The sequence below is a fragment of the Tasmannia lanceolata genome, unplaced genomic scaffold, assembly GCF_043159265.1.
Source record: "Tasmannia lanceolata isolate RefF3 unplaced genomic scaffold, GAP_Taslan_0.1 ptg000011l, whole genome shotgun sequence".
NCBI lineage: Eukaryota > Viridiplantae > Streptophyta > Magnoliopsida > Canellales > Winteraceae > Tasmannia > Tasmannia lanceolata.
In genome coordinates this window covers 2,663,467-2,690,659 of record NW_027518688.1, presented here as the reverse complement: position 1 = coordinate 2,690,659, position 27,193 = coordinate 2,663,467, and the positions used below count along the sequence as shown (strand labels likewise).

At 39.0% G+C, this 27,193-nt stretch overlaps 1 protein-coding gene and 1 pseudogene across 1 annotated transcript; one reads left to right on the top strand and one right to left on the bottom strand.

Moving 5' to 3' along the window:
- The first annotated feature begins 936 nt into the window (after positions 1-936).
- On the top strand, positions 937-27,193 carry LOC143886371 (putative methyltransferase PMT25). The gene is made up of 8 exons (XM_077390311.1): positions 937-2,672; positions 2,764-2,913; positions 23,133-23,403; positions 23,859-23,969; positions 24,049-24,223; positions 26,007-26,279; positions 26,470-26,664; positions 26,757-27,193. The coding sequence occupies exons 1-8, from the start codon at positions 1,263-1,265 to the stop codon at positions 26,971-26,973; spliced, it is 2,802 nt and encodes a 933-aa protein (XP_077246426.1). The 5' UTR covers positions 937-1,262; the 3' UTR covers positions 26,974-27,193.
- LOC143886372 (large ribosomal subunit protein eL20 pseudogene) lies at positions 14,334-15,074 on the bottom strand (annotated as a pseudogene).

The window sequence follows — 27,193 nt, the reverse complement described above, 5'->3', positions numbered from 1 at the left end:
TCATGATCAATGGTAGATGGCAAATTTTGCTTCTTCGTAGAATCCAAAATTGCCTTCGTAGAACATCATGAAGCAACCAAAACGGTCTTGGTTCAATCCCAAAGTAACATTCAGATACATAAGATAAAGCCTAAGAAAATCAAAAGTTTATTTTTCTTAGCAAAACCTATGGGAGTCTTGATGGATCAATGCCTTGTGATCAACTGATCAAGGTTTTCTTAACAATGCTTGGTTGGACTCGTTCTTGCCGTTCGGATCCACAGATCTTATGACCTAAAAGAGGCATAAGTAGGACCTAATAAGTATCTTTTGAGGAGTGTAAAAGTTGCTTTCTTTCGGCCCTTGGCATTTTTCAATATAGAAGAAAGGACAGAACTTTAATAAGAGACCTTGTTAGAAATAAAAATGATCTTGGATGATGACCAAAATATCATGTTTTAAATAAATGTCATCTCCACTAATGTTATTACTTATTATGGGCATTCGCCTGGGACAAAGATAAACATGGCCTCTCTGACTCGCAATTAGGGCATCAGAGGAAAGTTCATTCAAAGAGAAGTGGACAGTCGGCAGTCCAAAAACTGTTCCGATCATATATTAGATTTTAGATCTATTTTACGGTGGCCGACATACAACCTTTTTTTCAACGACTTTCCTCCAATGCTTTATGGGCTTGGCTTAACAGCTGTAGTCCGTGTCAGTGACATCCCACCGCTGAGCTTATTAGATATCAAATTTGAAGATTCACCCCTTTACTTCCTTGGGACACCCACTCAAGTGTTGTAGTTTATACGATACAAATGGGTTGCCCATGGGAAATAAAGGTTATCCGTTTCGCAATCAGCTCTTCGTATATTCTAAATCATCAAATAGTGGCCATGTGTCCCGGAAATAAAATGTCTATATCTACGCACTGGCAATAATAAATAGACTTAGACACCACATCAATAACTAATAAATGGAGACGAAAGAGAAAAATACGAGGTGACAATCAACGGCCACTTGCAAAGTGGGTTTTGGTCCGATTCTACATCCTTCTTGCCCGTCCCCTTGTTTCTCCTCTCTTACTTTTTCACCTCGCGCTCTGATCCTCTCTCTGCTCCGAGTATACAGGATCTCATCACCCTGATCTCCTTCTCTTTCTCAGTTGAATATATCTCTTCAACTGACACATCTCCATTTCAAAGTAGGTTTTGGTCCGATTCACACTTTTCAAATTCTTCAAATTGTTCAAGAAAGAGGGATTTTCGAACAAGAACAAGATGGCGGGTTTGGGGAAGAATCCTCGAGCGGGTAAGCGTTCTTCTTCTTCATCTTCTTCATATATCTCCACTGTTACAACTGTTGTTTTTGTGGCTTTCTGTATTCTCGGCGTGTGGATGCTTACCTCCTCCTCTACTTCCTCCCTTATCCCTGGCCGCAAACCTACAACCTCCTCTCTGTTTACCGCCTCTAGAGTATCCACCACTTCTAAGGATGATGATTCTACCACTTTTGATGATACTCCCAGTGATGAGATTAACAATGGGAACAACCTTCTTGGACAAGTTTCAGATCTTGTCAAAGAATTGGGAGGACAAGAAAATGAGAGAGATGAAACAGAGAAAGATCAAGAGTCTAGGACGACGACGACGACTACTGCAGAGGAAGATCAAGGGAAGGAATCTGAATCTTCATTTTCTGATGAGAATTCGCAGACGCAGAATACAGAAGAAATTGTAGAGGAAGAAACTAAGGAAAGAAGTGAAGAAAGCCAACACGAACATCAAACTGAAGAAAATGTCGAAAAACAGCAGCAATCTGAAGCAGGTGATGAAAATCTGCAGCAAACAAATGAGGAGACCGAGGAAAAATCTGTAAGATTGGATGATAGGGATGATAGACAACACCAATCGCAAAATGAGGGAGATGGTATAAGCAACCAAGAAGAGCAAGGGCAGTCGGAGCAAGAGAGAGAGGTCAAAAGCAATGGCGAAAACCAAGAAAAACCACAGCAACAGATTGAGGATGAGAATCGAGAGCAATTTGATAAAGGCTTGGAGGGTGAGAGCAATGGGGATCAACAGGAATCCCAACAGGGGAATGAAGGTGAAAATGATCATGAATCCCAACAACGGATAGAGGATAGCAGCACTGAGATCCAGAGTCAGTCCCAATTAATAGATGAAGAGAATGACACAGTCAATAGTCATGAATCCCAACAGAAGGACGGCGAGAATCATGAATCCCAACAGAAGGAAGATGAGACAGATAATAACCAGGAAGGACAACAGTCCGATAAGCTCACCGATCTGAATGCGAGCGACTCATTTCCAGATGGGGCTCAGTCAGAGATCTCGAATGAAAGCGAAAAGCAAAAAGGGTCTTGGTCGACACAGGCCGACCAATCTGAAAATGAAAAGGAGAGGCACCAGGAGAAGGCCTCACATAGTAGAAATGGCGGTGGCAAAGGCGCTCATATATATCACGAGCACACTTGGGAGCTTTGTAATGTCACTGCAGGAGCAGACTACATTCCTTGTCTTGATAATGTGAAGGCCCTCAAACACCTTCACAGCACGAAACACTTTGAGCATCGAGAGAGACATTGTCCTGAAGAGGGACCATCGTGCCTCGTTCCCCTTCCCAAGGGTTATAGGCAATCCATTGAGTGGCCTAAAAGCAGAGATAGGGTAAAGAAATGAGAATGCACTCAATTGTTGATCAATCGGCTTCTTTGAGATCGTTGATTGACGATTTTTCTCTCTTGTGCATGTATTGCAGATATGGTATCAAAATGTTCCGCATACTAAGCTCGCAGTTGTGAAGGGGCATCAGAATTGGGTGAAAGTCATGGGAGAATACCTCACCTTCCCTGGTGGTGGGACCCAATTCATACATGGCGCACTTCATTACATTAATTTCATTCAGCAGGTGAAACTTTCTCACATTTCGGACTGTTGATTATAGTACCTGCTACTTTTAATTAATTGGAATTGGAATTGGAATTGTGAATATCATTGCTTCCTTGTTATTCTTCTTTTGACATCCAGTGCAATTGCATAAATGGACTATAGTTAGAATGGGACCCTTTTCTGCTCTCCTACTTCGGACTTGTTTCAATTAGTAGTTTTTTTTGTGTCGAGATCCATTTGAACCAGATTGACTCTTTGAACCCTGACTAAATCGTTAGTTTCTATTTGGATTTACTTTTAATGAATATAAATAGCTTACCCTGAGTCTTGCCTGGTATTGTTGCAGATTTGAAAGGTTTTCTTTTATATCATGCAGGTTGAAAACATGTGGTAGGATAGTAAATGTGTTTGGATTTGCTGTTTGGTGGTTTGATTTTAATTTCTAATTGTCGTTGATAAAACTATGAAAGGACCTGCCAGAATATACATCTCTTTGCTTCCTTGTTATTCTTCTTTTGACATCAAGTGCAATTGCATAAATGGACTATAGTTAGAATGAGAACCTTTTCTACTCTCCTACTTAGGACCTATGATTTGGCCGGCACTTCGAATTTATTGCTGACACGTGTCGTGTCCGACACGACACCCGTGTCCACCTGTGTCGACACTCCTTTAGAAATTTTTAATGCTCTGTATGGTTGCCGGGTTTTTTTTGTTCCTGGGAGTTATGTGGGAGAAAAAAAATACCCTGGGAGATAGGTGGGAAAAAAAAAGTCCTAGAAGTATCCTGGTAAAATAAAAATCCCATGTTTGGTTATGTGGGAGAAAAAAATACCCTGGGAGATATGGTGGGAAAAAAAAACAACCTTTGTTTGGTTGCTTGAACTGTTGGGTAGAAAAAAATTCTTCTCAAGCTTATTTTTGGTTCCTGAGTTTATTTTTGTTCCTGGGGATATCTTGGGATGGGATGAAAAGGCAATCATTACAAAAGTGGGATTAAAAAATTCACCCCACAAGTAATCATTACAAGAGTGGGATTAAAATAAACCTAGTGTTAAAAGGCAACCAAACATGGGATGGGACCAAAATTTAACTTACTCTCCCATGAAACTCCCAGGAACAAAAAAAACCTGGCAACCAAACAGAGCATAAGTGTACTGCTAGAAGTGTCAGTAACTTTATATATGTGTACGTGCATGATTGTGCCACTATTTCTAGATATTTAGGGGTTTCCATGTCAGATACCTTGTATCCGTGTCGAAACTTAGCACACGAATCCGTGTCCACAAATCATGACTATATGTACTTTCTATTTTAGCCGTGTCCCCGTTTCTAAATTTTGGGAGTTTGCCGTGTCCGACACGCGACACTCGTGTCCGTGTCCGTCTCGACACGCGACACTCGTGTCCGTGTCCACAAATCATAGCTTAGGACTTGTTTCAATTAGTAGTTTTTTTTTGTGCCGAGATCCATTTGAACTAGATTGACTCTTAGAAACCTGACTAAAACGTTAGTTTCTATTTGGATTTAATTTTAATGAATGAAAATAGCTTTACTCTGAGTCGTGCCTGGTATTGCTGCGGATTTGAAAGGTTTTCTTTTATATAATGGAGGTTGAAAAACATTTGGTAGGACAGTAAATGTGTTTGCATTTGCTGTTTGGTGGTTTGATTTAATTTCTAATTGTCATTGATAAAACTATGAAAGGACCTGCCAGAATATACATCTCATGCTTCCTTGTTATTCTTCTTTTGACATCAAGTGCAATTGCATAAATGGACTATAGTTAGAATGAGAAACCTTTTCTGCTCTCCTACTTAGGACCTATGATTTGGCCGACACTTCGAATTTATTGTTGACACACGTGTCATGTCGTGTCCTACACGACACCCGTGTCCACCTGTGTCGACACTCCTTTAGAAATTTTTAAGTGTACTGCTAGAAGTGTCAGTAACTTTATATGTATGTAAGTGTATGATTGTGCCACTATTTCTAGGGATTTCCATGTCAGATACATTGTATCCGTGTTGAAACTTAGCACACGAATCTGTGTCCACAAATCATGACTATATGTACTTTCTATTTTAGCCGTGTCCCCGTTTCTAAATTTTGGGAGTTTCCCATGTCCGACACTCCGTGTCCGTGTCGATACGCGACACTCGTGTCCGTGTCCACAAATCATAGCTCAGGACTTGTTTCAATTAGTAGTTTTTTTTTTGTGCCGAGATCCATTTGAACCAGATTGACTCTTAGAAACCTGACTAAAACGTTAGCTTCTATTTGGATTTAATTTTAATGAATGAAAATTGCTTTACTCTGAGTCCGGCCTGGTATTGTTGCGGATTTGAAAGGTTTTCTTGTATATCATGCAGGTTGAAAAACATTTGGTAGGACAGTAAATGTGTTTGCATTTGCTGTTTGGTGGTTTGATTTTAATTTCTAATTGTCATTGATAAAACTATGAAAGGACCTGCCAGAATATACATCTCATTCTTCCTTGTTATTCTTCTTTTGACATCAAGTGCAATTGCATAACTGGCCTATAGTTAGAATGAGAAACCTTTTCTGCTCTCCTACTTAGGACCTATGATTTGGCCGACACTTCGAATTTATTGTTGACACACGTGTCGTGTCGTGTCCACCTGTGTCGACACTCCTTTAGAAATTTTTAAGTGTATTGCTAGAAGTGTCAGTAACTTTATATGTGTGTAAGTGTATGATTGTGCCACTATTTCTAGGGATTTCCATGTCAGATACCTTGTATCCGTGTTGAAACTTAGCACACGAATCTGTGTCCACAAATCATGACTATATGTACTTTCTATTTTAGCCGTGTCCCCGTTTCTAAATTTTAGGAGTTTCCCATGTCCGACACTCCGTGTCCGTGTCGATACGCGACACTCGTGTCCGTGTCCACAAATCATAGCTTAGGACTTCTTTCAATTAGTAGTTTTTTTTTGTGCCAAGATCCATTTGAACCAGATTGACTCTTAGAAACCTGACTAAAACGTTAGTTTCTATTTGGATTTAATTTTAATGAATGAAAATTGCTTTACTCTGAGTCCTGCCTGGTATTGTTGCGGATTTGAAAGGTTTTCTTTTATATCATGCAGGTTGAAAAACATTTGGTAGGACAGTAAATGTGTTTGCATTTGCTGTTTGGTGGTTTGATTTTAATTTCTAATTGTCGTTGATAAAACTATGAAAGGACCTGCCAGAATATACATCTCATGCTTCCTTGTTATTCTTCTTTTGACATCAAGTGCAATTGCATAAATGGACTATAGTTAGAATGAGAACCTTTTCTGCTCTCCTACTTAGGACCTATGATTTGGCTGACACTTCGAATTTATTGTTGGCACACGTGTCGTGTCGTGTCGTGTCCACCTATATCGACACTCCTTTAGAAATTTTTAAGTGTACTGCTAGAAGTGTCAGTAACTTTATATGTGTGTACGTGTATGATTGTGCCACTATTTCTAGATATTTAGGGATTCCCATGTCAGATACCTTGTATCCGTGTCAAAACTTAGCACACGAATCTGTGTCCACAAATAATGACTATATGTACTTTCTATTTTAGCCGTGTCCCCGTTTCTAAATTTTGGGAGTTTGCCATGTCCAACACTCCGTGTCCGTGTCGACACCCGACACTCGTGTCTGTGTCCACAAATCATAGCTTAGGACTTGTTTCAATTAGTAGTTTTTTTTTGTGCCGAGATCCATTTGAACCAGATTGACTCTTAGAAACCTGACTAAAACGTTAGTTTCTATTTGGATTCAATTTTAATGAATAAAAATAGCTTACTCTGAGTCTTGCCTGGTATTGTTGCAGATTTGAAAGGTTTTCTTTTATATCATGCAGGTTGAAAAACATTTGGTAGGACAGTAAATGCGTTTGCATTTGCTGTTTTGTGGTTTGCTTTAATTTCTAATTGTCATTGATAAAACTATGAAAGGAGCTGCCAGAATATGATGTATGGATCTTTTCTACACCTCAGTTTTCTTTTCCCGTATTCCCTCTTTTCGTCGTCAGTTTGACTCACATGGGTAGATGAATCATCAATTAATAGTTTAGAAGTCCTCACTTCTAGATTGGTATCATATCATCCAGAGCATATGTATGATGGACCAAGCAGGTATAACGTAGAACATTTAGGCCAGTTATATCTACCAAGAACATTTTAGCCTGTACTATTTACCAACTTTTCATTCCCTTCCTAATGCTCACTGTTGAGAACCAATGATTTCATCTCGTGGTTCTCACGATTCATTGTTCAGATTAGTTGTTCACTGCAAAATTCATAGCATGGTTTCATAGATGAGGTTTTTGGCCGAATGGAGTATGCATTGGATAATAAGAATGGATGATGTTCTACCAACAATAATTCTTAAGGATCTAGTGTTAAAACTGCATTAATAATGAGAGAGAGAGAGAGGTAAGATAAAGATAAGTGAGTGGTCAGGTAAGATAAAGATAAGTGAGGGGAGAGACCAAACTGGTTGTGGAGTTTAGAATGTATTATGATGGTGTTCATAACCGTAGTCACGCAATTATATATAGCATCAAACACACTAAATTACAGTCTACAATTAATGACATATACACAATAGTGACATGTATATGTATGTGTTGTTATAAGAATCTCATGTCAAGCTGAACTATTCCTCTAAACATGTAAAGCTTGTCAGTCAAACCTGATTGTCGATAACTTATAAGCGCTTTGGTGAAGATGTCTGCTAAATTATTTTTGGTTTCGACAAAAGGAGGAGCTTTTTCATTGCTCTCCACTCTTTCTTTAAAAAGATGTAAATCAATCTCTCTAGGCTTCATTCTGGCATGAAACATTGGATTTTCTGACAATTTAATTCCATTGTGATTATAACAATATACCTTTGCATGTCCCTGTGAAAGCGTACATATTTCTTGAAACAACTCTCATAACCAAATCATCTCCACAGTAAGTAGAAGCCATAGCTCTCTATTTTTCTTCATCATTAAGCCTTGCAACTGCGTGTTGCTTTTTACTACTCCACGGTATTTGAAAATCGTTCACTATGACACAATTCCCTACCTTTTTTTTTGTTATTTTTTATTTTTTTGAGAACAGAAACTTTAGTTTAACCTAAAGACATGAGGTGATTGGATGTCCACATAGAGGGGAAAATGGCTACAACTGCGGTTAACCAGTAGGAAAAAATAACTAATCACCACAGTGCTTCTATCAACTGTGGTTAACGATTGGCTTCTTCATTTGATGATCCTGGGCAGTTCACTAACTATGAATTTATCAGAAGACATTTTAAAATTATCTCCAAGATGATTGGTGCGAGTCGCCACGAGCCAATTGATTTTTGAAAGTACATGAAATGACATTACTTGAGTCGTTTTTAGTTATTAGTGTATCAGAAAAAGATTCCATAAAAATGTGCAGGCTCAATAGTAGAGTTCTAGCCTCCTCCTTGCTAGAATCAATTTCCCCATTAGGGTCGGAGTAGCATTTGAGCACCTCGGCATGGTTGTTTGGTCGTAGATTAGTGGTGTAAGTAGTCAACAGGGAGGAGACAAGCATTGGATTTACATGGAACTTACCTTGTAGAATAGTAGTAAGTAGTGTTTGGTTGTCAACCTTGTAGAGCAGTGGTATGGGGCATCTTTACCAACATATATATATATATACAGAGAGAGAGAGCATCATTCCCAAGAAATCCGGGCAAAATTTCACCTTTTTGTAGATTTTACCTTGGATCTCATAGGCACGGGACAAGGGTGAGACATCAGCAGACATGCAATGATTAACCAAGAGATCCTTGGTAGACTCCAGGGATGTCAATGCTATGTTGGCAACCAAACAAGGGGTTTTGCTGACATGAGGCCCAAATGCCAAGCAAAACCCGTAAGCTATCCAGGCTTTTTTGCAGACAAACATAAATTCCCCCAATATTTCCTGGGCCGAGTTTTTTCATTTAGGACATCCATCAAAATTCAGACTGATCTCATCGTTAGAGCGCGCCAGGGTGTAATTAATTTCCTTGGACTTCTTTCCCAATTGATTGAATTTCAATTAGCAAAAGTGATTCTAGATGCTGATGATTTCATGGAAGATTTGACTTTGGTAATTTGCTTGGAATTCTTTTCAAATAATCGAGTTCCAATTACCAAAAGTGATACTATATGCTGATGATTTCATGGAATACTTAACTTTGGCCCATGATAGTAGATTGAACTTAATTTCCGTTATAATCTTGGCAATGGATTTACTCTTGTCTTTGACGATTCGTAAGTGTCGCTCATTCCAAATGTCATAAATTGAGGCATAATAAGGAACAAATTGTCATAGCTCTTTGCCTGTGATTTCAAAAGGGTCGGATACTGATGTGGAGGTTTTGTGAACCAAATAGAACTTGCTTTGCGACTGATGTGCAACAACTTAGCCCTTCCAAAACTGAATTCAGGCATAGAGATCTCAGCTCAGATTAGACCAAATCACAGAAAAGGGCAGCAACACCTGGTTTCTTTCCAAGATCACTAGCTTTGATTCCAGAATTTTCCGATCTGTGTTTCTTTTATGTCTTGTCCGAACTAGTAGAAGCTTTTTTTATGTTGATCCTTCATCCTTCATGCAAAGAATCTAAAGTTTTCAAGGTAAAACGAGTGTTTTTTTTTCCAACTCTGAAGTTGCAACTTCAAACTGTAGTGCATCAAACAAGCTTGGCCTAGGACTTTATGGATCGTTTTATTTTGGAATATTAAGAGGTACTGAGTTTCCCCTATAGCAGATGAGGCACACCAAGTGAAAAGGGTTGTTGGGCAGATCTAAATTTTACCACGTCTGAGTTTTTTACCAGAAGATAGCAGATCTCATGTGAAATTTCTGATTTTCGTGAAACCAGAAGTAATAGAGTCCATTCAAAACCAGGCCTTCTGCTTTGAGATTAACCATGTCAAACAGAAACCCCAATCAGTCAGCAAATGAGGCTCATGATTCAAATACAAACAGCAAGGCAACTTGGGTTGCAGGTTGCTATTTTGTTTGCAGGTAGTAGAATTTCAGGTTTGTGAAAAGAAATACTGATCTGAAATTTGATGTCAGGACAATTCAGATCACAGTAGTTCTGTTCTGAGTTTTCAGATCATAAATAGCAAAAGTTCTTGCAGGTTCACAGTAACTTGCGAGTCTCGACGACAAGAGCTCATGTTTCAGGTCAAAACAAAGCAGCACTTGACTGTTTGGAGAAGAACCCCTGGACAGACATAGAAAACAGAACAGATCTCTATGTTCAAAACAGTAAACAGATAGATCTGTATTTTGTGTCCGGGAACACAGACACTAATTGAATATAAACAGTTCAGCAACTGAACCAAATCATTTGAGCAAACAACAAACAGACTGATCGGAACTCTGTGAGTTAGACGACTGTTTGGTAACAGTTTGAACTGAACTTCATGATCTATGAGACAAGTAAACACTTTGATTGACTCTGTGGTCTAGAAGATAAACAGCAATATTATCTGAACTTTGTGTTCAATATCCAGAGCTTGTTGCTGAGAATGAATAACACTCTCAGTTCAGCAATCTGAAACTCCAAAATGAAAGATCGGTTATAAGTAAACTGTAAAACATATGATCTTGCACCATGACGATATTAAAAAACAACAGATCAAGGAATGCTAGCAAGTTATTGAAGAGAACTTCAACTTCCCATTGAGGAACTCTCTTCAACCTGAAACTTCTCCAAGAATACTCTCCACTTAGAAAACTATGAAATAGATTGAAAAATTATAACACACCTCTATTTATAGAGGAATTCTCATCCATATGTGGCTACCAACTCAAAGCCAGCTGTTATGACAGCTCGTGTACAACTCACATCCAGCTCACTAATTGTCTGATGTGGCAAGAAGGTCTAGCTGTTATGCCAACTTGTAGTTAGCTCATCATACAAGGATGATATGGCTGAAATTCCGGCACATATTATGGCCGGTATGGCAACTGTGACATCCACTTGAATCCCTTTGCTCATTTGGCACATGTGGTGCTCAAGCTTTCAACTTCAACCTCAATCTATCAGATCTCGAGGGCCTTAGGGTGCTTCTAGGACTCATTATTTCATTATAAACTGCCAAATCTTCTTCATCATCAATGTCAAGTTCCTCTGTAGAGGTCTAGTCCTCATCTCTCTCTCTCTCTCTCTCTCTCTTCTTCATCATCAATGTCAAGTTCCTCTCATTTGGAGCTTATCCTTAAGTTCGCATCCTCTGCAACATACGGTGTAAGATGCTGAACATTAGAATTATTGGTGGCGCTCGTCCCTTCAGGTCGCTCAACTAGGTACACATTGTCGTCTATGCTCGGCTCAAAAACAAATTCAGCAGTTGAAAGTTTGAAACTCCAGCAACCTGTGGTATATCCATCAATTTCCCCATTTTCTTTTCTCAGTCTTATTTTATGCATCCATTTCAGCCTCTGTGGTGTCTTACCACCATTTTCAGCCTCATGATCATGTAATGTCATTATCAAGTACCTCTTCCCACTAATTGGAAGTCCCTTTGTTTAATCAGATGTATTCTTTACCAGAAAAAGTTGACCTTCCAGGTGTTCTTAGCTGGTCTCAGTTTGATGGTTTGTGAACCCTTAGTAGCAAATTCTGTCAAAGACTGTGGAAGTGGCTCATCGTAGAAGAGTAATCATGTTGATGGAACAATTGGGTCCACTGGGTGGGGGAAAAATCTTCGAGTTTGCGACCAGTCAATATTTTTGATGATGGAATCAAGCTCAACTTTCTGTCCATTAGTCTGATTCATCGCAAATTTCTATCATCCCCTGTTCAAGCCTCTTGAGTAGAGCCGAAATCTCTGCCCATGTGGTCTGAGCTTTCTAACTGTCACTTCGAGCTTTCTGCTCTTTCAGTTCCTCGCTGATTTCTACCTTCCCCTTGTCAATCCTTTTGTTGTAAAGCCAAGATCTCTGCCCATGTGGCTTCACATGGAGCCGGAGTTCTCTCATCGTTTTCAGAAGTCTGATATCTCTTCGAGAGCATGTTGACTATTCCTGAAATGCTACAAATCTGTCAATGACTGTATATCAGATAAGATTTGTATCAGGAAGGAAAAATTCTATCTGCAGCTGCCAGTTCCCTCCTTTAAGCCTTCCTCTGACCAAATCTGATGTGGAGGATTGTGAACCAAGTAAAACTAGATTGGGACTGATGCGCAACAACTTAGTACTTCTAAAACTTAATTCAGTCCTAAGATTGAATTCTTGAATCTGATTTGTATATCTCAGACCAATATTCACATAAAAAAATCATTCAAATTCAATTCTAATACAGTTCTGCTCCTTCAGGTCTGAGAGCAAAAATAAATCTCACGAACATCCTGCCAACCGGTGCTAATTCACTCCTGTAAGGATCCGGATGCATCTAATTGATTGAAATACATGATATCGGCTCAGATTGGACAACAATAACCAGTTTACTTCTAAGATCAGTTGCTTTGATTCCAGAATTTTCAGATGTGTTTCTTTTATGTCTTGTCCAAACACGTAGAAGTTTTATGTTGAACCTTCAGTCTTCATCAAAAGAATCCAAACTTTTTGAGGTAGAATGAGTGGTTTTCCCAACTCTGAATGTAGCGAGCGTCTTTCTAAATATTTGAATTTGATGAGATCTTTTTCAATCAAATCCCATCGAGAGATTCTTCGGTTCATAGACGACTTTTCTATACTGTCATCCATGATAGTGATACCTGAACATACAAAGGTTATTTAATGAGTGAATAGGCCCGCAATGAATGGAAGGCTCAGAATGAAAGATGAAAAGTTGATCTTGATTCTGTCATCGAGCAGGTTGATAGACTACAGGCTCAGAGACTTATACGCCCTCCCCCATCACGAGCCTTTTGAAGAGTTCAATAGTGAGGAAGATAAGGCAGAAATCTCAATTGCCATTGTGGTGCTTACAACAAGAGAACAAGAAGATTCTGATGAAGAACTAATGGAGATTAAAGTGCAGACTGAGAGACAATAGATGAGAAACAACATGGGACTTTAGAAAGGGCAACAATGCGTAGTTCTTTCAATGCTGAGGATGAAAGGAATGTCTTTTTTGAACATTGAGCCTGAAAGACGTACCAGATCAGACGTCGGGACTTCCAGGCAGTTAGAGGATGTACTAGGCAGTGGCCTTACATGACTTGAGAACTTTGTGTTTGACCCAGGTATGCTGAGGACCTGATGGGACTACATTCCTAATATCCCTAATGTCTGTGTCTAACCCCTTATATTGAGAAGGAAGTGAGTTTGAGGACAAGCTCCAATCAAGGGGGAGATTGTTGACTGAGGACTTTGAGGGCAAAGATTAGAGTAGTTGTTAAATAAAAGGGTGGAAGAAATAAACTGCTTTAAGGCACTCCAAAAACTCTCAAGAAAGGTTGGAGTATTGGGTATGTGCATAACAAAAAGCTAAAGGGAAAGGTAGTAGCCACGTCACATTCAACATATGAAGAAGGATTGCTTGCAAGGACTTGCCACATCATCAATTGATGAGCCGTTCATGAGACGGTGATGCACGTGAAGCCACAGGGAAGCTCTGATACCACTTTCGGTGCATTATAAATTTGCATGGTAAGGTTGCGGAAGCGAAGCTCTAGTGTGGGGGTGGAGCTATGTTACCCAATGGTCCGTTGGGCACAAAGGAAGCTTAGATGACAGCAGAATTACACCAATGGAGTAGGGTTCTATAGTAATTCTAATCGCTAAATTTTGGTTTAATTCTCTGGACAACAAATACTTTCGGTTATAAGCGTCAATAATAGAGAATAGTGTCAATTGTTAGGTTGCTCTCAGGTAGAAGGAAAAGGTTCTGTTCATCTCAAGGCAATCTTGCAACTCCAGTCAATTCACCTTATAACTTCCTTACTCAAATCACAATCTTTAAGCAAACGAAAGAGCATCAAATCTGGAAAATTGTGTCACAGAATACAGAGGAGGATCGATTCCCAGATATGTTATACTCGTTAGCTTAGGACTTTAAATGAAGTCAGCTTTTTAGGGAACATTCCACATTTAACAGATGTGCAAAACTTTTAAACAAGTAATTATGTAATGCGAACTGAAGTCAGAACGTATAGCTAATTTCAGATGAGCATAAGGCAAGTTCTTATACCTAATCAGCCGGCAAGAGTTTTGTCAATTTGAATTACAAAAGCTGTCCACAAACCCATTTAACAATGCAAGTATCTCAGTGGATTTAATTTGCGAACCAATTGGCAATTTCCAATGAGATCATATTGTTTGCAATCTCTGAGGCTTAGAAAAGAAAAACCTATGTACTAGAGCAAGAAATGGAATGAGTAACTACGATCTGGACCGAGAAAATAGGCTGAATTAGTCCTTCAATCAGTAAGGCAGCAATTCATGCCTGGAACTAATCTTTTTTTTAGGCACAAAAACCCAAGTTATGCCCCCATCATCCTGTCCACAAGAGTCTCAAACAAAACGTCATCAAAACATAATAACAAGCAAATAACATTAGTTCATAACAGGAAAAACAAGATTCCAGATAATTTGTTTCAACTAAACTTTGTAGCTCCTCATCTATTTTGATCCGGCAATGCAAAATCACAAAGATCCCTAATCAAACTTACATGAACAAATTGGGCCTTGATGCCTTATATGTGGTTTTAAGCTTCCTACTTGGTGGCCTAACCTTCTTGAAGACCTAGGGAAACTTAATTTTGGAATCATGGAACTGCTTGGTATTCTCTCTCTTGCAGAGTTTTGCGGGTATGGTTGCTGTCTTAATGATCTGTATGCATGGATTCCTTACCCTGTGGTGAGAACTCATCTCATTATACATCTGCTCAACTGCACCATTGAGAGTAGTGTCCCGGTATTCTTTGTACATGTTTTGGTAACCAGTTCGACTTTGATAACGCAGCCAAATTCCATAATTCTTAATCTTGGTAGGCTTCCTCTAAAAAATCCCACTGATTGCAAGAACTTGGCCATTACTCTTCTTAACCTTCTTGAGCTTCCTAAGAAAATACCAGAATTTGGATTTGGCTCGAACCTCGTTCGTCGCCCAGAGCTTCATCCTATAGATCTTTGGGTGTTCATCGGTTGATGTGGGAAGAGCTCCTCCAACAAACTGGTACTGATGGAACCTAAAGGCCACCATTTTTGCAAGAAGGGAGGGGCATGCCTGGGAAACTATTTAGTTGGTGGCTAAACTATTTAGTCGGTGACTATTTAGTTACCGACTTGTTCAACTCTTGTTCAAATGTGATGTTTTCTGGCAAAATTTAATTCTGTAGTAAATGAATTTCAGTCCAAGAGTGGTGTACAACTTAGGAATCTATACTTAGCAAACCTTTGTGAATCCTTAGCTGTATCTCATTTTCACAAACACAGACACCTTTAGGCGACAATCATAGGGGTTAAAAGTTCTTGCAACTACTGACAGTTTTTACCAGTTCTCTTTGATGAGGAGTTAATGCCAAAATTCTAGAATTCTCAAGGAGCCTTAGCATGAACAGATCCCTAGTCATATAGGAATGATGAATCCGTGCTTGTCTCTTAAGCACAATGAGAAATATGAAAATTCACAGCTCTTATCAAATTTAAAAATGATTTTTCAACAGTAGCAGACCTTTGGAGCTCAAACCGGTAAAGAAATGTAAAATAAGACGAAGGCATTCTTACTTATAGAGATCTTGAAGAACACAGGTCGTGTAGCAGAGAACAATCGAATTCAGCGACATTCCCAAGCACAATGACATAGGTCAATCAGATGATCTGTACGAAACAATTTCTGAGGAGGTTCTGAACTTGGAAAGGTTTTTTAAGACAACATTCATGAAATTCTTGTGTTGTCCAGCAGCTATGACAATCTTCCATTTGATCCTTTGATGCAGCTTCTTCCTTGTTGAATCCGAACAAAAACTCTTGCTAGGTCTTGGCGTGGAGACACCAAGGATCAGATCTGGTGGAATTCCTTGCAATTCATGGATTGATGAAGAAGAGATGGGGCTTGATCTCCAAGCTCAAGAAATCGTCCTTCAATGGCTGAATTTTCACGTGGAAAATTTCCCTCCAAAATGTAATTTGCTAGATCTAATCTGGCTACCAGACTCAAAATTAAAATTCTATTTCAAAATTTAAACTCTAATGCAAAATGGTAGGAAATGACATTTTTATAGGCTTCCCTATAATGGAAATGACACATATACCCCTACTAATTGACAAAATGACTAAAAGGACAAAAACAATACAAATTGCCTAAACTGACACTTGAGTGCATGACAGAAAGGAAAATGACTAAGCTCATTAGTTTCTCACTTATGAATAAAGTAGGAAACTATGCTAATGAGCATGAAAAGGGCCAATGTAGAGATTCCAGGGGATGCTCCTACATCAGCTGTCTCCTTAGCTGGCCACTCTTTCTACCTCATGAACGGATGATTTCTCCCTTAGCTGACATGACAGCTGGCCATGAGTTGTCATCCATTGAAATCCATGAAACTCAACTAGAAATTGACCACATACGGTAACATTTAGTTAGTTTTGGATTTGTAAAAGCTTTGGAGTTTTGGAGTGTTTGGAACTCGTGGAGTAGAGTTTTCCTTCCACGGATGAAGAGTTGAGAGATCCTTGGGGAGGATAGTTAGGTTTGAATTTGTAAAAGCTTTGGGATTTTTGGAGAGTTTGGAACTCTTGGGGTAGAGTTTTCCCTCCATGGATGAAGAGTTGAGAGATCCTTGGAATAAGAGATCTTCAATTATCATATTTTTCTAGTATTCCATCTTGTCCAGTGCAAGATTTTATCTTGTCATTTAGAATGTAATCATTCTATCTTCCTGAATTACAGTTCTGTAATTTCTGTTCCAAACATGTTCTATCCATTTATTTCTATTTCCTCTCATTTCTAGAAGTTCTCTTTGCTGAATTTGAGTTGCAATGTGATATATCTTCCATAATTCTTAGATCTATCCTTTGAATTCAAGATCCTTTATTTTTTCTGCAGAATTCTTTTCTTCAAGGTTTACTTGTTCTGGAATTCAATGTTGACTGTTAAGGCAAGTTTCCAGATCTAGAAATTTTGAGCTGCTCCGCTTTTGAAAATTTTCTTGAAGCCACAAACTAAATCAGATCTTAGCTATTGCTGGTCCTGATTTGAACAAAGATCAGCTATGTTCTGAACTGAGGTCTAATTCTCCATACGCTACATTAAGAATTTCTTAGCAACACTAGTTTTGGAGATTATCATATTTCCTATGATTTGTGGACACGGACACAAAGTCGCGTGTCGATGCAGACACGGAGTGTCGGACACGGCAAACCCCTAAACTTTCGAAACGGGGACACGGCTAAAATAGAAAGTATATGTAATCATGATTTGTGGATATGGATTTGTTTGTCCAGTTTCGACATGGATACGAGTTGTTTAAATGAGGTAAACACAATATTCAATAAAAAAACAAAATGTCACAATCGAAACGGTACAAAAACATGTCCACACACCCACATTAAGTCTAACACTTCCAGCAATACAAGTAAAAGTGTCCAAAGGAGTGTCGACACGCGTATCGTGTCGGACACGGCAGGACACGTGAGTCAGCAATAAATTCGAAGTGTCGGCCAAATCATAGCGTATTTCAGATCTTCGTGCTCATTTTGATTTTCCACCAGATTTCAAGACGGTTACAGGATTATATCTGATAAATCTCATTCAGAATTGAACTGAATTTCTTGCAATTGTTCAAATTCTCTCCTACTTGCCGTTCATCAGAAAACTAAGAAGGTTTTCAAATCAGTTCAGGAAAATGACTGTGGTTTGGTGTTTTTAAACCATATTTTGTATCTTGCAATCTGATCTCAATTCCGTAAATCAGTAGAATCAGGGGCGATGCCACATGAGAGGAAAGGGGGACAATTGCCCCCCTTATTTTTTAGAAAAAAAAAATATACCTTTATTTTTTAATTTTTTTTATACTTACCCCCTTTTTTAAAAAATATGCCCCTCTTTCCAATCATCCCTAAGATAGAAAATAAGTTTAAAATTTTAATTTTACCATTTTTATCTCCCTTTTTTGTGCAAAATTTACTATAATTTTTGCCCCCTTGTGCAAAATTTCAGATAGAAATTTTTTCTATCTTAATTTTAAGATAGATAAAAAATTACTACAATTTTTGCCCCCCTTGTGCAAAATTTCTGGCATCGCCCCTGAGTAGAATAACTGAATTCCTTGAATCTCTATTGCAACTGCTGCCCTACCTGAAATTTTACTTTTTTTGAAGACATGCTACTTTCGAGTTCTACCACAACTCAGAACTGATCTGAATCAGTTTAGATCCCTTAGTTGTAAATGTCAGTTATGTTATAAGCTTAATCTGTTCCTACAAGCCCATGACCAGCCGTGAATCTACATTTCAGTTTTATTCTGAACTGATTTGTGCGGTGGAACTGGTTTGGCTAGTTTGGATTGGAACTGCTTCAAACTGTGGGATAGGACTGCAGGCATTTCATCTCCGTTTCTCAACTCTCTCGTTGAAGTAAACACCTCTTGCAAATACGAAAGATTCAGATCTGAATGATTCCAAAGATAACGATATGGACTGTAACCACTTTACTTTGTTATGAGCTGAACAAAACATGGATGAAGCTGGGAACAATCCTCTGCCTACAGTGAAATTTGTCACCAAATCAGTTCAGTTTTTATTTTGTGGATCTCTGAGTGCAAGCTAATTTAAACCGACTGAATAGTTTCCAGCACAGCTGTCATTATATCTGTCCGGAACTGTTGGCTGCTTACTTCAAAATTTTGTTCAGTTTTGTTTTGAGCTGAGGCTCTGAGTAGCACCTAAAGTAGACTGGACTGAATTTGCGACCAGAACCGAAACTGAAACCTGCTGTTACATTTAAACCGTGGAGATGTGGACTGTTGCTTCAGTCCAGTTCAATGTTGTTATGAACTGAACCACGACCTGAAGAAACTGCCAATATGTGAACTGAAGACAAGTTCTCTTCTATTCTGTTTTGAATAGCTAGTATCTGAGCATACCATAGAAGAACAGAGCACCATAGAAGAACTGGTTTCCGATCTCAAGTCCTGTCATACCAATACTGAGCATTGCTTCCTCTAGTGCTCAACATCAGATGGTCTCAGGATCCAACTAGCGGATGGGATTGATTTCTACTTTGTTGGATGAGATTAAGCCTAAGTGTGAATTTTGAAGCGTTTAGAAGGTCTAGATCTGATCTAGTTTTGGAAAGTTACCTAAACCCTATATTTTGATCATATTTGGTTTTGTCTTTGAAGAGCCAAGCATTAGTTCCTTTCCTCATTGGTCTTGAATCAGTGACTCTTTGATATTTCTGGTAGGATGGAAGCTAGTGGATGTCATTTAGGGTCAGAAAATGATTTCAAGCATTATCATTTAACGGGTGGTGGTTTTCAAGAAGTTTAATGACATTACAAAGCGGTCATGTCATTGTTTGCAATGATTTAGATTTCGGCTGAACCATTTCGTTTTCGGCCAAAATATTTCGATTTTGGCTGCTATCGAAACGAAATCTACATGGATTCAGAAATGGGAAATGATATCACCACTACCGTATTTTGATGATCACACTTCTCACTTTATTAAAAAGTACGGTATGGCCCGCACCATAAAATGATCCAAACCGTCAATTAGATGGGCCACAGCCTAAGTAGGTTGTGCCCCAAAAATTATTTCCATTGGTTGATCCTAACCCTCCGATCTATAGAGGGACTGAATGTTAGAGGGTTGATCCTAACCCTCTATAGATCGGAGGGTTAGGATCAATCTATGGAAATGATTTTTGAGGCACATCCTACTTAGGCTGTGGCCCATCTAACGGACGGTTTGGATCATCATATGGTGTGTGCCATACTGTACTTCTTAATAAAGTGAGGAGTGCGATCATCAAAATACGGTAGTTGTGATATCATTTCCCATTTAGAAAAATACCTGATTGCGCCCGAAATTTGTGTATTTCTTTAATGTTTTGGATGAAAACGCGAAACATAGGGATTGAGCCTCTAGCTCAATGGTCAAGGCTTTGTTATTTGACCTAGAGGTCGAGGGTTCTATCCCAGCTTACCTACAAAAAAAATATGTGAAACATGAAACTGTTCATTTAAAAAAAGTGAAGTTTCTATCGAAATGTCGAAATTTCAACAGAAAACCTAACAAATATCAACTCCACTCGAAGAAAAGAGAAGAGTAACAAGATTACTTAAAGATACTCAACTCAACTGAACTAAGCATTTGTCCCAAACTGTGTTGCATGGATTCTTTGCCCCCCTATTCCGAATCCGCGTCGACACGTCTCTGCACCCGAATTGGACTTGGATTTGCTTGGGACACACCCAGTTTCTTGTCGTAGCTGTGTCCCACACGAATCCTCTTTTTTCAGGCGAATCCGACTCATTGTTGCCCTTTTAAAATGCGAATCCTATATATTTTCCTTTTAAGTGTGTTTTCTTCTTAACTTTATTTATATGAAAGCACAAGCCATACTCTTTTAATAAAAACACTTTTTAATAAAAACCCTAGCGCCTCTACCCGCTTCCTCCTCCTTCGACTCTCTTAATAAAACTCGACCCTCGACGCTCAAAATTTTCGTGAATATATATATATATATATATATATATATATATATATATATATATATGAGGAAAGGAATTGTACACTCGAGTGTACCAACCTTATGGTACGTTCGAGTGCCCAATCACATGTGGGCCTACATTTTTAGGATGATCCAAAGCATTCATTTGAAAGGCCCTTATATAGATGGGGTGTGTACCAAAAATCAGCTCCATAGGATCATCCTAACCCATTCATTTGTGGAGGTCAAAATGGACAGACACTGTTTGTCCACAAATCTGCCCATTTTTGCCCTCCACTTTGGAGGGGTTAGGATGATTCATTGGAGCTGATTTTTGGTACACACCGTATCTATGATAGGGCCTTGCAAATGAATGCTTTGGATCACCACAAAAAATGTGGGACCCATGTGATTGGGCACTCGAGCGTACCATAAGGTTGGTACGCTCGAGCTTACAATCCTTTTCCCCTCTCTCTCTCTCTCTCTCTCTCTCTCTATATATATATATATATATATATATATATATATATATATATATATAGAGGAAAGTGTTTCTACTCGGTCCCCTAGATAAGCTTATCTACTCCTCCCTTTAAAAAAATACAGTGGGCCCACGCTGTTTGGATGATCCAAAGCATTCATTTGATAGGTCTTAACATAGATAGGGTGTGCCCAAAAAATCAGCACCAAAGGGTCATCCTAGCCCTTCGTTTTGTTGGGCACACCGTGTCCAAAATGGACGCATATAAACGTGGACGTTTATATGTGTCCATTCTGGGCACCACAAGGCACTACAAAACGAAGGGCTAGGATGACCCTTTGGTGCTGATTTTTTGGGCACACCCTATCTATGTTAAGACCTATCAAATGAATGCTTTGGATCATCCAAACAGCGTGGGCCCACTGTATTTTTTTAAAGGGAGGAGTAGATAAGCTTATCTAGGGGACCGAGTAGAAACACTTTCCTCATATATATATATGAGAAAACTGTTGGTGCGTTAAGCTCACCATTTTTTTGGTGCGCTTAAGTTGTTATAACGCCTCCCATTCGTTTAAATGTTTGGGTCTCGCTTAAGCGCACCAATGGGAGGCGTTATAACAACTTAAGCGCACCAAAAAAATGGTGCGCTTAAGCTCACCAACACTTTTCTCTCTCTCTCTCTCTCTCTCTCTATATATATATATATATATATATATATATATATATATATATATATAGAGAGAGAGAGAGAGAGAGAGAGAGAGGAAAGTGTTTCTCAGCTCGAGCTCAGAACACTTTACTCATATAAATTTATTATTTTTAATTTTAAATTATTTAGAAGTTACCGAATCCGAATCTTACTTTCTAGGGTCTGCCGAATCGGACACCTCGAATCCGTGTCGGATCCTGACACAGAAATCTGAATCCATGCAACACAGGTCCCAAACTAGTTGGGGTCGGCTAATGAATCCTTTAGAAATTTTTCATGAACAAGATTTCTTAATGATATTTCTGAAAAAAATAACAAAGATAAAAATAAAAATCAATGGTGAAGAATCTTTCCTAGATTTCGGCTATGATTTTGTACCGAAATGTTTCCGTGATATTACAAGATTTCGGCCAAAATTTCATTTCGAAAGTGAAATATTTCCGTTTCTCTGAAGCCTGAATCCGAAACCGAAATTTAAAACCTTGATTGTTTATTGCACAAGTTGAAAGGTAGAAAGCTCCACTATAGAGGTGTCTTAAGTTGTATTTTAATGGTTGCGTTCTCAAAAGTGCAGGCCCAAACTTTTATATTCAGCGATGATGCAAGGTTGTTTTTTTTTTTTTGTTTTTTAGTTTCCGACTGTTGTGATTAATGAGTTTTCAAGGCTTTCAGTGAGGCTGGATCCTTGATCTTCTTAAAGGGTAAAATTATGATATTCTCATTCTTATTGATGGACTTAACTTTGACGTTGATTAGGATTCTGTCAAAAGATAAAAGTGTGCTTTTCAGTTTCTTCTTAATACCAACATGGCGTCATTTGTATTTTCTTTATCTTCTCAATAAAAACATTTGTTTCTAATCATTAAAAAGAAGAAAATGGTAAACAAAAATCTCATCTTGGAATATGCTTCAAGAGAACAGAACTGTATTTGCAATAGAAATAGGCCTCTGATTTGGTGAGATTCAAGTCCATTTGGCTTGTTAAATAAATGCGACCCTACGGCGGAGGAAGCCTTGACTATGCACTCTGGATATGTTGTAAATCTATCACTTTTTGGGTTTTGACATAAGAATGGTTTTGTAACGGAAAATTCTTTGTATATATCTTAATATTTCTTCAGCGGGTCCATAAAAGAGAGGCTTTCGGAGAACATGATAAATACATGCCAGTTGTGGGGTTCACATTGTTGATTCATTTGTATATTTACCAGTAACGTCAGACTTATTACCTTCACCCATGACTTCCCCATGTTTTCTGTTTATTCAACCTTTCTTGGTAGAAATCTGTTCACTGTATCATTTGACCCAGCCAATGTGATCTCTTCTAAAAGTGGGAATTTAGTACCCTTTCAATACAATGGCTCAGGTGTGATTCTATTGTTTACTAACTGAAAGTCTTGGCCTTTGGCTGCAGGCTGTTCCTCGGATTGCATGGGGAAAACACACTCGTGTTATTCTCGATGTTGGCTGTGGTGTTGCAAGCTTTGGTGGTTTTCTTTTTGAGAAAGACGTCATTGCTATGTCTTTTGCACCCAAAGATGAGCATGAGGCTCAAGTTCAGTTTGCCCTCGAGCGGGGAATTCCAGCAATATCTGCTGTTATGGGTTCCCAGCGTCTCCCATTTCCAGGCAGGGTCTTTGATATTGTACACTGTGCTCGTTGTAGGGTTCCCTGGCATGCCGAAGGTTTTATTTCTGGCTTCAACTCATCAATATTTCATCAATTTCTACGATAATTCTTCCATCCTGCTCACGTTTTTTTATGACAGATAGGACATTGTAACCTTTGTCACAAATATCTCTGATTTTTTCAAAATATCGCGTTTTTATCACAACATTTTGATAGAACAGCAAAATTCCAAAATAATCTTGAGATTTTAAAAATATATAGATATTTTCATTTTTATCATAATAGATCGTGTATATCATGATATTATCCTGATATTTTTACGATATTTTTATTTTATATTTTTTCTTAAATTTTATTTATTTATATATTTTTTAAACAATTTTATTTTTATCTTTTTTTTTTCCGATATAAACCCAAAAAAATAATTTTTTTTATTGTATCCTGATATTTTCCCTTAACGAGAAATTCCCGAGAACGATAATTGTGACATAGATTGTAACTTTTTTTGCAGGTGGTACTCTTCTTCTGGAGCTGAACCGTGTTTTACGACCTGGTGGTTATTTTGTCTGGTCAGCTACTCCTGTCTATCAGAAACTGAAAGAAGATGTTGAAATATGGAAAGGTAGGATTTCAGCATTTATTCTCTTTCATACGCATTGGATTTTATAGAACTGAAAAAGACGAATCTTTCATCATTTCAGAAATGACATCTCTTACGAGATCGATGTGTTGGGATCTTATCACAATCAAGAAAGACAGATTGAATTCTGTTGGTGCTGCAATTTATCGCAAACCTGTCTCCAATGAATGTTTCAATAACAGAAAGCGTAACAACCCCCCTATTTGCGAGGAGAATGATGATCCCAGTGCGGCTTGGTATGTTGATTGCTTATTCCTTTTTTTCATTATATTTTAGGGAAAAATACACTTAGACCCCCTGTGGTTTCTGAGACATTCAACTTAACCCCAAAAGTTTAAAAAGTTACAAGTAGACCTCCTGTGGTTTCATTGGGGTTTTTTTAACTGGACGGAGTTTTCATACTTGAAAAGTGAAAACTAAAAATTGGGATTTGGTTCAAACCCTTGTTGATTTATCAACATAAACTCTCCATTTAGGAGTTTTATTTGTCTTCATTCACATCATTATAATGATTTGCACAAAAACCCTAATGTTTTAGGGCTTTATTTTTTTTGTTTTTATCAAAGTTTTTTTTTCTTGAAATGTGGGTTTGATGTAGCCGTGGGGTGGGGTTCGATTGTCTGTAGTGGAGGTGACGGCGGTTGCCGGAGATGGCGACGGCGGAGGTGGCCGAAGGTGGCGATGAAGGCGGTGGCCGGAGGGGCAACGACGGCGGTGGGAAATGGTGTAACCCTAATCCCTCTGCAAATGAGGGTATTTCTGTCCTCAAAATATTAACCATGGTTAGTTTTAGTCTTTCCGTCAGGTTAAACTGACAGACAGTTGATGGAGGGGGTGTACTAGTCACGTTTTGAAACCACAGGGGGTCTACTTATAACTTTTTAAACTTTTGGGGTTAAGTTGAATGTGTCAGAAATCACAGGGGGTCTAAGTGTATTTTTCCCTATATTTTAAGGGCAAAGATAAATTCGCACCCACTGTAGGATAATTCGCATCCTTTTCACGTTAAAAAGCGTTAAAAGTCTGCCACATATCATCCTTTAAACGGGTGGTGAGTGTTTATCAAAGTTGAGTTTGTCATTAGGGTGTTTATCAAAGGAACAAAGGTCTATACTCTACTACCAACGTAATCGAATGAATCGATGCCGCCCATGCCAATGATAGAGTACGACATATGAATTCAGACCCATGTGTGAGCTTACCTGCGCTAGCCTCCACGCACGTGCCGATTTCCGCCTCGCTCCTTTATTTTCTTTCTGGCACTGGAGGATGGCCGGAAAGTCCCGGTACGCCAGAGGGGTCCAGCGTGGGGGTGTACTTATTACGTTTTGAAACCACAAGGGGGTCTACTTATAACTTTTTAAACTTTTGGGGTTAAGTTGAATGTGTCAGAAACCACAGGGGGTCTAAGTGTATTTTTCCCTATATTTTAAGGGCAAAGATAAATTCGCACCCACTGTAGGATAACTCGCATCCTTTTCACGTTAAAAAGCGTTAAAGTCTGCCACATATCATCCTTTAAACGGGTGGTGAGTGTTTATCAAAGTTGAGTTTGTCATTAGGGTGTTTATTAAAGGAACAAAGGCGTATACTCTACTACTAACGTAATCGAATGAATCGATGCCGCCCATGCCAATGATAGAGTACGACATATGAATTCAGACCCGTGTGTGAGCTTACCTGCGCTAGCCTCCACGCACGTGCCGATTTCCGCCTCGCTCCTTTATTTTCTTTCTGGCACCGGAGGATGGCCGGAAAGTCCCAGTACGCCAGAGGGGGCCAGCGTGATCCCCTTCTCTCTGCCAGGGATGGTAGCCCTACAAGGGGCAAGGAGAGGTAGGTGTAATTCCCACGAGAACATCAGGAACAAAAAAAAGACTAACTTATTCTCTCTCACAAGCACTTTCGCTCTTATCTTACAGGTGGTGCAAATTTATCATTGTCCTATTTTAATCTACAGTCTTGCAGGCAGTTTAGTGCTGTCAAGGTTATGCAACTCAATCGGGTTTCCATTTTCAGGTATGTCCCTCTGCAGACTTGTATGCACAAGGTACCAGTTGATCCTACTGAACGGGGCTCGCAATGGCCTAAGGAATGGCCACAGAGGCTGCAGTCGCCTCCATACTGGCTAAACAACACCCAGACTGGAGTCTATGGAAAACCAGCTCCTGCTGATTTTATAGCAGATTACGAGCACTGGAAGCGAGTCGTGAGCAAATCATATCTCAGTGGACTTGGTATTAGTTGGGCGAACGTGAGAAACGTTATGGACATGAGGGCTGTTTATGGGGGGTAAGAAATCTGATTTAGCTGCTCCTTTAATGTCGGAATTCTGTTTGGCTCTGTTTCTTTCAATGTGACATGGGTGTAAAACATATTGTACGCCCACTTTTATACTGGCATAAAATTTGTTTTACATTTTACGTTGAAAGGAACGGAGCTTTTAGGTATTATGCTACTTCCACTCACCAAGAGGTTACAGGTTTGCAGCGGCGTTGAATGACCTCAAAGTGTGGGTTATGAATGTGGTAAACGTTGATTCTCCGGATACGCTTCCCATCATTTACGAGCGTGGTCTTTTCGGTATTTACCATGATTGGTGTGAATCCTTCAGTACATACCCAAGATCCTATGACCTCTTGCACGCTGATCACCTCTTCTCAAACCTCAAGAAAAGGTAAATGGGATCACTTTCTTTTAATTATTCGTTTCTCTTCCATTTGTAATTCAAAGTTCATGTGATAAATGGGAGTCGATTTACACTTGCAGGTGCAATATCGTGCCCGTGATGGCAGAGATTGATCGGATAGTAAGACCGGGAGGTAAGCTAATAGTTCGTGATGAGTCTAGTGTCGTGGACGAAATTGTGAGCTTATTGAAATCCCTGCACTGGGATGTTCGTTTGACTTTTTCAAAAGACCAATTAGGAATACTCAGCGCACAGAAATCCGACTGGCGGCCCGAAGCGCTTTCAGGTTCATCCTAATGAAAGGTTCATATTCCTTTCTATTATGAGCAGCCTTCCAGATGTTTGCTTAGGTGTAGTTCCTGCAATTCGTTTTTGTCGTATTTTCTTTTGCATTTATGGAATCATTTGTTGAATTCACTTTCCGACTATTTTTTTTTCTTTGTTTTACGGGTGGCATGTAATTTTGGAAGTGTATATTTGAGAATGATTGTGTCATAGCAGTTTCTTAACCTAGATA